This window comes from Taudactylus pleione, unplaced genomic scaffold (genome assembly GCF_031769625.1).
Source record: "Taudactylus pleione unplaced genomic scaffold, aTauple2 ptg000699l, whole genome shotgun sequence".
Classification (NCBI taxonomy): Eukaryota; Metazoa; Chordata; class Amphibia; order Anura; family Myobatrachidae; genus Taudactylus; species Taudactylus pleione.
Window position 1 is genome coordinate 1,812,501 of NW_028285101.1, and position 12,211 is coordinate 1,824,711.

Genomic DNA, 12,211 nt, shown 5'->3' on the forward strand with positions numbered 1-12,211 from the left:
GTTTGAACAAATTGTTTAGATCAAACATTTAACAAACTTGTCTGACGACCATTTTCATCTGTTTTCTGGCATTTAGAAGCAAATTGCTGATCATCAATTACTCCCATACGTTACCAGATTTTCATTCCAACCAATTAACTAGTTGGCTGGTTGGACAGATAATCTTTAGATGTGTGGCCAGCTTTAGACTTTGTTATAGAGCTTCCTACACACTTTAAGAACACACACTTGCTTTCATTTAATGAACATCAATGAATGAGCCCTTATTCTCTACGGTGGTATAGATATCATCTGTTCTAATCACGCCCTCTTTGGGTTGGCCATGCCTTCTATGGACTGGCCTTGTTCCCTTAATTTCATGGACCTCCACCATTGTTTTTCCCGATGGGTCCTTCATACCCCCCCCCCAAAAAACATTTTGTTTAGAGTTCTCAAAAATGGAGACACAGGGAATAACAAACACACAGCCAGAGCGGATTCATTTAAAATTTTTAATTATTTGTTAAAATACTAGAGCACTACAAAGAAGGCAAAGCATTTAAGGCACAAGTCGGAATGCCAATATGGAAACAGAGCTCAATCCAGATAGTTCCACTTTGTGGCCACCAGATCATGAGTTCTGCCCATCCTTTTTAGCGCTACATATGGTTACCCAGTAACAGTTTAATCAATCTATACATTTAAAAATAACATTTATCTCAACATCAAGAAAAAAAATAACATAATCAGAAATTCTGTCTACAATCTCAAAAATACATACTAATATATATATATATATATAGAGCTCAGTTAGTGCTTGCAATATTGCTGCAATTAACGGAAAGTAGTTATTAAGTGTCTTCTGTAAACCCTGGCTAAATAGTCTATTTCATAACAATGCTTTTAATTAAAATTTCGCACTGTAGGAACAAGATGAAGAAGTTATCGATAAATTTAAGACTATGTAACATGGAGCTGTAAAATGCGTGTCATAGTGTGACACTAATGGTAAATTACACAGGAAAATAGTTAATAGTGCTGCCCAGTAATAGCACATTATAGCTCAATGTAATGAGACATAAAATTCAGTGTCTTCAGTTATTTATTAGCAGTAGAGCATTAAAAAATATAAACGCTAAAAAAATCCTACATGGATTAGGCACTAGTCTTTGTAACGTATCCTAATAATGTGCTGATACTTGTCGTACAAGCAGACCACGCATTTTACATTTGTGTTCTGCTCAAGTATTTTCACTCTTATATTGTAGAAAAGTACAAATGTCCATAACGGATTTACTATCCACTGTTTGTATATTCATGATATCTATATAAGGCACCTTGTGATTGTTTTTTTCTATTTCTTTTAAAACAAATATATAGAGATTAAAAATGTAATTGAATCAGGGATTAGCATAAATCCCTCTTGCATTATGTGAAGAAGCCTGAGTTTACAAGTTGTATTTCTCATAGGGATTAATGATCCCAAATGCTCTGACTCCTACCCAACATCTTCAGGAGGAAGAACTCAGCTAGGATGGAGTAATACTGCCTGTGTACACTAGTTTGCAGAATAATTGAGGTCTCTTGATTTTCTATAAATGTAACATGGATGACTATGTAATGGTTCACATGCGTACCTCTTTTGTTAGGAAATATTGCAGTGGCAGACTAGATTTTAAAAATCCATGTTTCATAGTTTTAAAACTTATGAAAATGTAATCTTACATAATGTAAATCTGCTAACTGCAAGACACAACCTTCTGAATCCATAACTTGTCCAGTCGGACAGATGATGGAATGTCAGACAGAATTAGTGTAAGAAAAGGGCCTTAATAGACTAATTGTTAAATATGTTTAAATCAGATTCACATAAAATGAAGACAAACCTTATTATTTAATACCACCTATATTTTAATAATCAAGCATAATCAGGGAGTAAGCATTTGCTGCAACCAATGCAATGCAACGTTTCCCTTTATAAGAGCTAATACCTTTTCAAAAGCAGTCTTTGTATTTTATATATAACTGCTTCAATGCTGTAGGTGCTAGTAACGTAATACAATAAAATGCACAGAGGCATGTATAACAGCAAGTACTGCCGTGATATGTTCATCCATTAGAGTTAAATGTAATATGCATTAAAACAACAATAACACATTGCTTACATAAATGTAAAGGTCTTTCTTTAGAAATTATGTACCAACTTTAATATAATACTTTTCTGCAGATAATATGTTCATCTTGATGACATTTGGTTACATACTTTATACAGACACAAGTATAATGACAAACAAAACACAATCTTCCATAAATATTTCCTATAGGATACATCCTTAACTTGTAACATTTGTAAGAAAAAAAAACCCCTTCATTTTCATTAGTGTTCAAATAAAGAAACAATAGGCCCTTTAAAACTTTAAAAACACTTAAGAAAAACAAAAATGTTGAAAATGAAAAACGTTCTAGTAAACTTGATAGGCCCCAAAATATATACAGATTAAAACATTATTGAAAACTGTTCCATTATCAGAGAATTAATTGAAGCTAGTTCCAAATAAATTTTAACATCTACAAAGATTTTTATTTTTTTTTCCCCCAAAATACACACACACAATATTAAAAATAAAGAGGAAAGAATAGCTATGTCAAGTAATACTGGGTATAAATAGGTATCTGCAAGCAAAGATGTTGAAAATACAGGTAAACAATAAAAACGATAAGATTGTCCCTTTTTATAATATCATACAAGATACACAAACAAAAATACATTTGCAAAATGGGATATGTCCTTTATAACACTTCAAGGTTAAAAAGAAACCGAGAAAGCAGAAAATGGCATTTGCTAGGGGTCTGCTCTCCAGCTTAGATGCCATGTTACAATACATGCAAACACACAAAATAACACACATTCACAATGGGAAATAAGCACAAAATTATTAAATGAGGCAATCCTCATATCTGTGTAGTGCCTTCACTTATTAGGTAACCCACCCTTCCATACCTCGCAAATAGTGTATCACTGAATGGAGCTTGTACACACAGACATGTCAAACCCCATAATAGGCCTTGCCATTTGCAAAATACACCTAAATAATAATATGGCACTGAGGTACGTCAACTCAAAAAATTCTAAAGCTGGCTACTAACCTTACTGTCGCCTTGTATGATCAAAGTCGGATAAGGCAATGTTTCTTCATCAGGCCTACTGATAACCCAGTTGTAAATCGTGTGTGAGATCAATGGCTGACAGGAAACATAGTGCCTTTGTTATTCACAGTATCTGTGTTCGGCGTAAAGGCTAAATATATAGTTGTTCTAATTTCCAAAAGCTTTTAAAATGAATAAGCCCCTATTTTTCCGTCTAACCTTTCCTGTGCTGTTAATCGTATGATATAAACTGCCACTGTGGTGAGATCACACATCTAGTCTACAGCTAGTCTCATAGAAATAAAAATCAAAGCACAGAACACTGTAGAGTTAAACTATATTTTAAAGCAAACTAAGCAGGACTTGTTGACATTAAACTGGCCAATCCATGGCATTTTGTGTGACAAACGGATTCCTTCCACACCTCCCCACAAGTACTTACTAGATTCTCCCTTTTGTAGTTACCAGATCAATCATGTAAATTTGGAGACGCATGATCTATAATTCTGTGCGCCTGTATACTTCATGTCTGTAATTCTTACGGTGCAGGCATACAGCATGCTTGTGAAATATCCAAATTGACCCGGTAACACTGTCCTTATATAACCTGCTTTACCCCTCAGGTTCCTTGACCAACTTTTCAACCAATCAGCTGTGAGGTATTTAGTAAACATTTACACAATATCAAATATATATATACATAAAGTCTTGCAGCCTATTACTCCTGCAATATAGCATCACAAGAGCTGTTAACATGACCCATTTCTATAGTGTAATAATGTTAAGCCCCCTTCATTTATTTTCAAATTGCAACAAGCTAGGCTGAATGAATTGGTGTTCTTGGTATTATTTTAACATCCGTTAACTAATGCAGCCCTGGTTGCTATAACAAAAATAATATGGGAGAAACAGCAGCAGAACATTATAATTACTATACATTATGATCCTATTGGTCACTTGTGGTTTCTTTATAAGAGATGAGAGAGAAGATGAGATGAAATTGTTAGGTTTTCCAGAACCATTATGGCCGCAGAATAATTTTCTTTTCCCCTCCAAATACTAGAATTCAGATATCAACCTACATTTTGACAAAAGGACAGCGCTGTTCTGTAGGTACTTAACCATTCTTGCATTATTCAACAAAATATGGGTGAGGGTGTCTGTGTAATATTGAGAAAATTAAAGGGGAACTATAAATAAATATACATTGTGGTATAAAACAATAAGTACATTTTATACCACCATCAAAAAGTAAATAAAAAAGCATCCATTAATAAGGTTCATATCCGTAACAAAGAGTCAGGGCAAGGAGAGACTTGTGGCAATAAAGTGCAACATCATGTAAAAAACAGCATATCAATGTAGTAGCAGCATCATAGCAATACTCCTCACATGTCAGTCTCCAGCGTGTAGTGCCCGACAGCTGTTTTGGTGTTTACAGTGACACCTTCATCATGACTTGCGATGCGTATTGCTGTGATGCTGCTACTACATTGATATGTTGCATTTTACATGATGTTGCACTTTATTGCCACAAGTCGGATATGCACTTTATTAATGGATGCTTTTTTGGACTTTTTGATGGTGAATTAAAATGTATTTATTGTTTTTCATAAAAGGATGTGCTGGCTCCCTCTGTTGGTTACAGTAACATTCCTTGGATGCTGAAGTGTCTACTACTGGTCTCAAATGGAAAATATAATATATATATATATATATATATATATAATCTCTATATCTATATCTCAGTATATAGAATTTTTAGCCTGGTGAGAACTGCCTCGGTAATCTATGCAACATAAGATGGGTGAAGTGGTGTGGCCTAGGGGGGCATGGCCGGGGATATTACACCACATTAGGGGGGGCGTGGCCACGCGATCGCATCATTTTGACCCCACCCTCACAACACAATGCCGTGATTATGGGCATTGTGAAACAGAGGTGGGGCCATGATGATGCAAGTTACGTCATTACCCTCATGCTGTAGGGGTTTGTGTGGGGGCTCCGGGGGTGTAGGCGGCCAGCCGATAGACTTGCCTGCTTTTCTGGAAAGCCTGGAGTGCCACTAGGTTTTCAACTCGCTCTGGTTACGTTTACAATATAAGAACCTAATTGTAGACAAGTTGCCTTGTTTATGTCTTTTACTAGCAAAACAGGGTAGACATTCAGCAGTGATCTTTCAGGTAATCCCTAGCTGTAGGAAAGACTACATAATGATAGCAGGTAAAGTTGACTAGTCCTAGAGTATAAGAAGAGTGCTATGTATAACCAATAGTGGATGTAATTTAAAGAGTATTACAAAAAAAAAGAAGTGTCTTTATAAATATTATGGTAAAGAGACAACTGGGGTCTCGAGCTCAAAACTGCAAGAATGCAAACACGCTGTTATTTTGACCAATAAAAAAGTCTATTAGTAGGTATTGAATTAACAGGCCAGAATTCTATTTTCTATGGGGAAAAGTTTGTGGTAACACACTACTGGGATATGCTGAACTGTATAAAACAGAATTTATGCTGATTTTGCATACAGTAACTTTAATTTAGACAGAAAATATTTGACTTAGGAAATCCAACCAGGATTCTCCTATATATTAGTTCTGCCCTACAGTAAACTTTTCAGACTGTTCTGTTTCTAAAGCTGGACTAATATTCTCCTCTGCTGCTGATTATGTAAACATACGTCAAGGCTTCCCAGACCCACTGTCTGTCTCTTAGTACAGCTAATGCTGTTCTTCCCTGATGCAATAACATTCCTCTGCTACACCAGAATAACTGCATCTGTGGTGACCACATTACCAGTGTCCATTCTCACTGCCTACACTTGAAGATCTATGTCTCCTTCAGTAAATATTAATAAAGTTTAGTAATTTTGTATTACGCCAGCTGCTATAGAATTTAACCTAATATATTAGCAATGAAATGCAGTAAATAAACTACCTGTAAACCATGTACCGTAAAAATTTTAAGCTGCGGATAGTGGTAACCTGGTCCTTACAGTTATAATCGCTCAACCTTCAACAACCTTGCCTGCCTGTTTTCACACAATTTATGAAATAATAGTAAGAAAAATGCAATCTATAGAGACTATTCTGCTAGTACTCCGTCTATCAGTCTCAAATATATTAGCCACAGGAACCCTACAGCCTGTGAAGCTGTACGGAGCGTCCTTAGGATGCTTCTGGCAGTGCTCTGCTTACTGGAGCCAGCGCCCCGCCTCCTGGCGCGTGATGTCATAATTTCAAGGGTTTAGGGGGTGCGGCTGGCACGGGGCGGCATAGAGCACTGTTTTGGCACTGGGTTAACAGAGTGCTTCACTGGACAGATGATACTCCTGAAGTACAATTGTAGGATCACGTTACATAAGATCAAACTGCTTGCTGTTTCCAATATGAAGTCACTCATCCATTTCCTGTAGAAAATATTTCTGCTGCACTATCACTTTCGGTGGTATTCCTTTTAGCCAATTTTCCACAGCTTATAGAATCCCTCCATGCTTGCAAAGGATCAGAGACCACTGTACAAGAACATAGATGGAAGCTATACCTCAAGATAGGACTATAGACTAAGGACTAAAACATGTTAGTGGAAAAAAAAAAAAAAAAACAGTTGAACCTTCCCCAATGTGTGCTCAAAATTTGGTAACTTAGAATAAAAGGAAACCAGTACACCACTATATACACAAAAAAAAACACATACACAGACAAAAAAAAATCTACAAAGTGGCTTAAAGACAACAATTATAAATAGTTCTTGTTGTAAATCTCTAACTCAAGGATTAGGGACAATTTTCATCCATGGACACTCCCGTATTCACAGTTATCATTTTATGTGTGCTTTTGGCCTACAGAAGAATAAGATGAAAACACAACATGTAACTTCTATCTGACACAATACTATTATTTGTTGTGTTTTGTTTTTTTTTGCTTTCCTCCACATTATGTTAGGCCAATTTTATTTTATTCATTGTAATCCCCCTTTGCTGCTGCGGACACAGCCTTGAATTCTTCCAGTAGCAAAAAGGCTAAATTACATGTAAACAAATGTCCCTTACTGCCTCGTACAGTGGGGATAGTTTTTTATTATTGGTAATTTTAAAGTAGAGATGAGCGGTTTGGCTTTGGCTGGGATCTTCCCGCCATGTTCAGATCTTCACGGACAAAGATGACAGTTTGTCCATGAAAGGTTGAGGGCTAAACCTAATTGCTTCCGATCTACAGCCGCTCCATGGATTTATGTGAGTCTCCCTGTATTTTGAAAGTGGGAATCGTTATAAGGCTAAACCAAGCTGATTTAGCCTTTTAAAATGATTTCCACTTTCAAAATACGGGGAGACTCGCATAAATTCCCACAGCGGCTGAAGATCGGAAGCTATGCATTTAGCCCTAAGTTTAGCCTTATTCTGAGATCAGAGTCAAAACCGAACTGCTCATCTCTACTTTAAAGGGTTGTTTTCACATATTTAATTAAATATTTTCCAAACTGATAACAGTACTTTGGGGGTGGTACGCTCCCCACCACTTGATAACCTGTTGACAGGACCTCTGGTGTTCCCCTCTGACAGACTTTCAATCAGAACTGTTGTGTCAGCTGTCTACTGCTATGGAAAGCCAAGCCGTGCCAAAGGTGATCTGCAGAAGTGGTTTAATCCTGGTAAATACAGATATTGGTTGGGGTCTGTGGGGAGTGACCACCCCACTGAAGAACTATTATTGTAAAGGGAAGCCATTTATTAAAATTGGGAAACCCCCATATAGTTGCCATATCTATCCAGATTTGCTTTTTCTGTGCAGTCAGTTTCAAACAAATAAAATGTTCTATTAAAGATTAAAACTAAATTGAGGCCACGACTTTCTGTTCTGAACAAGCAATTTGACATGTCCTGGACATAAAGGAGTTTAAAAGATTAACTGCTTAGCTCCCACAGGGGTACTGCAGATGTGTTAACATTGGCTATAACTATTTGTGTAATGAGGACGTAATGGACTCAATTGATCACTGTGATAGGCCTGATAACCTATCAGATGTAAGCATCTTTGGCATGGTGAACACATGCTGCAGTTACATCGCAATGTTTAATATTGGTTGTTTCAAGCAGTTTTCCCAACTGTTCAAGGAGAAAATGTGTCTTTGTATGGCCTAAAAAGCAGAAACAACGTATTCCAGAATATGGATTTCACATCTAGACTACCTCACATTACAATGGAAAAAGATAAATAGTTTGTCTAATGTCCAGTTCCTCGGCCTTTAAAAGCCCAACAAAGTGGGAGAAAATCTGGAGACATATGGCAACTGTGTTAACAAATTTGTTTTTAAAATAGCCCTAATACTTTATAAATACAATTTATACACATACACAGGAAGAATGTTACATTCTAATATTCATAAGGCATATTATTAGTTTATACGCAAGTCACTGTGTCTTTGTTCTTCTTCCGCTCATCTCTGCGGCTGCTGACCAGCCATCCTCCTTTACTGGACACGACGGCAGTAATAGCCAAGAACCTTGCACTTCTCACACAGGTGCTGGGGGTGCTCCTTGCTTTGATCAGACACGTCCAGGCCGTCAGGTTTCTCTAAAGGTCGCTGGTAATGGAAATGAAAGGATTAATTAGTGTCTGTAACCATTTCAGTGAAGTCACTTATTTAGTTTTATGAGCAAATAACGCTTTGGAATTAAATGCCCTGTAGAATAAATTAGGATGTAAGTATCTTTACACGTTGCCATTATCCTGGACCGTATCTGCAGTTAATTGTATTCCTAGCAAATGCGTTTGTATTCAGTGTTTAACTAGCACAAGAAGATTATGGAGAATTCTTTAAAGGCCGGATTATTTCCACTTTATTATAGAGATTGAAATTTTCCACAATGTTAGTATTAGCCCAACATCGCTAATTTTCTGGCACACCTCTATGAGGTGCAAGGGAAATTAGCAGTGTTAATGGCCACAAAGTGTCTCCTGGTGGCACTTCACGATCATCCCTTGGGGCTCTATTTAGTAAACACAAAACCCTCTTTTCCTCAGCAGTTTCATCTATATAATAATTGTGTGAGGTCTGTCCCATCTCCTCAGCAGGAGAAAAGACGTTGGCTCCGTACACTGGTGCTGGCAGGTTCCGAGGACGGGGCTGGTGACCGATCAGCAGTCACACCATGGACCAGCCGTGTGTACCACACAGACTCTCTTACACCAACTTCGGTAATGCGGGAAACATCTCCAGTTGCTTCGCCCAGACAACAGAGCTTTAGCGAAATGGTTTGGAGATATGACATGAAAATAAGCTGTATATTTCAAATTATTTTAACTATTTTTTACTAAATAGAGCCCTTAAAATTGAAATGTCCCCTATATCATTATAAAACCACATGCAGAAGTTGTTCTATAATAAAATCCTGATTTATCTGCGTAATTAAGCTGCTGTGCATTATAAAATATGGTAAATTAAATTTCTGCAGGTGATCTGCAGAAGTGCTTTAATCCTGGTAAATACAAATATTGTTTGGGGTCTGTGGGGAGTGACCACCCCACTGAAGAACTATTATTGGTAAGGGAAGTCCTTTATTAAAATTGGGAAACCCCCATATAGTTGCCATATCTATCCAGATTTAGTTTTTTTCTGTGCAGTCAGTTTCAAACAAATAAAATGTTCTATCAAAGATTAAAACTAAATTGAGACCACAACTTTCTGTTCTGAATAAGCAATTTGACATGTCCTGGACATAAAGGAGTTTAAAAGATTAACTGCTTAGCTCCCACAGGGGTATTGCAGATGCGTTTAACATTGGCTATAACTATTTGTGTAATAAGGACGTAATGGACTCAATTGATCACTGTGATAGGCCTGATAACCTATCAGATGTAAGCATCTTTGGCATGGTGAACACATGCTGCAGTTACATCGCAATGTTTAATATTGGTTGTTTCAAAGCAGTTTTCCCAACTGTTCAAGGAGAAAATGTGTCTCTTGGTATGGCCTAAAAAGCAGAAACAACGTATAAACACTGAATACAAACGCATTTGCCAGGAATACAATAAGCTGTAAATACGGTTCAGGATAACTGCAACATGTAAAGATACTTATTTCCTAATTTATTTTACAAGGCATGTAATTTAGTAAACCCAAAACCCTCTTTTCTTCAGCAGTTCCATCTATATAATAATTGTGTGAGGTTTGTCCCATCTCCTCAGCAGGAGAAAACACGTTGGCTCCCTATACTGGTGCTGGCAGGTTCCGAGGACGGGGTTGGTGACCGATCAGCAGTCACACCATGGACCAGCCGTGTGTACCACACAGACTCTCTTACACCAACTTCGGTAATGCGGGGAACATCTCCAGTTGCTTCACTCAGGCATTATTACTAAATAGAGCCCTTTAAAACTGAAATGTCCCCTATATCATTATAAAAACACATGCAGAAGTTCTATAATAAAATCCTGATTTATCTGCGTAATTAAGCTGCTGTGCGTTATAAAATCTGGTAGATTAAGTTTCTGTTTTTACTTATTTACTTTTGACAAAACCATTACAGATGTTACAGGATACATTTTATGTCATTCAGAAGAATAATAATAACAAAAGAAATCAAATAATGCAATCTGCCATTAATCAGGACTAAATAGTACTAACGGGACTAAATCGTGTAACACTATAAAATCTGGAAGTCCATGTGACATGGTAGTTTTGAAACCCTCATGAATGCTGATCACCTATGCATTACAGTGGTGTGCCTAGGTGGCATATTAATGTGCTCCTATACCACATACTTATTTTTGAATGCTAAATGCATAAAATGTACATAACAATCCCAACTGGCACTAAAATTGTGTTGAAAAGTGTCCCAACACCCCTATATAATCAGTGCTTTAAAGGACATTGTCAGAACCCATGACAACAACAATTAACACTTAGGGGTATTCTTAACTTTATAGCTATTGGTAATTAAGGAAACTCTTTCCTTACCAAAACAAAGTTTTATTTTGGAAAAACAAATCTTACAAAGAATCTCCTCATCTCTGCACTATTCATTCTGACATCATGGTGTTGGCTTTTCAACTGTGACATGACGTGCCAGTGACCTTTCTGGCAGCTTAGCAGACCAGATGTGAAGTTGATGGGTGTGGGTGAAAAATACCATATGAAAAATGACTGCTTCCTGCATTTGGAGACTGGGATGTAATCACTTTCCTTAGGTCTGCTTGTGTATCTGTTTCAGCATTTACAGGTGTACATTTAACAAATCTGACAATTTGGCATTGTTGGCAGTGCAATGGGTATGCGTTGCTGGAACTAGAGAAGTCACTGATTGATCTCCTTACAGTGTGCTTTGCTCCAGGTACTGTGAGGACCCTTGGAACACCAAGGGGCCCATTTATCAGTCATATTTGCCTTGATAATGATGTGGCAACAGCATTCTTCACATGATTACCACTTAATTAAGGGATATGTTCAGTATACAAGCACAGGGGATGTCAGCGCTTAGAATCCCGGCGCCGGAATCCCAACACCTGTCAGAATCCCGGCACCGGCATCCCAAAGGTAATTAGCGGGGTTGGGAGGGTTAGGTTAGGGTGCGAGGAGGGAGGTTCGGTTTAGGCCCTAGGGAGGGAGGTTAGGTTGAGGCACAGGGGAGGCTTAGGGTAGGGAGAGGGGGAGGGTTAGGATACCTACCGACAGGTGTCTATATCCTAACCCTGTTGGGATCCCGGCGTCAGGATTTTGACCTCTGGGATCCCGAGCGCTGGCATCCCGTACCCATCCCCTTAATTAAGCAAATAGACTCTTTATTACGCTTCTAATGCAGAAAATATGTCCTGTGTATCAGAGCACACTGTGATCCCCATACAACATATGAGGATGTTGCCGCTGTGCTATTTATCAAGTTCTGAAAACTGAAAGTTTTCGGAGCTTGACTATGGGAATCTACAAGGGGTGGTAGCCTGCTCCACTCTGTTTTGCTTGTGCTTCTATGTATAAGAACACTGGAGCATGAATAATAACTGTAGTGCTTCTATATTCAACCATTAAAAACTATAAACTCTGTACAAAGAACTACACCCACTTCCCAGCATTCCCCGTGATCTAATGC

At 37.7% G+C, this 12,211-nt stretch overlaps 1 protein-coding gene and 1 long non-coding RNA gene across 2 annotated transcripts in view; one reads left to right on the top strand and one right to left on the bottom strand.

The window, feature by feature from the left end:
• Positions 1–12,211, top strand: part of LOC148477687 (uncharacterized) — a 366,671-nt gene that overhangs the window by 30,762 nt on the left and 323,698 nt on the right. The gene's annotated exons all lie outside the window — the stretch shown is intronic.
• The window catches only part of ZCCHC24 (zinc finger CCHC-type containing 24), a 172,964-nt gene continuing 168,229 nt past the window's right edge, over positions 7,477–12,211 (bottom strand). The window contains exon 4 of the mRNA XM_088456366.1: positions 7,477–8,709. Coding sequence (XP_088312492.1) covers positions 8,596–8,709 — 114 coding nt within the window. The 3' untranslated portion in view covers positions 7,477–8,595. The remainder of the gene's footprint in view (positions 8,710–12,211) is intronic.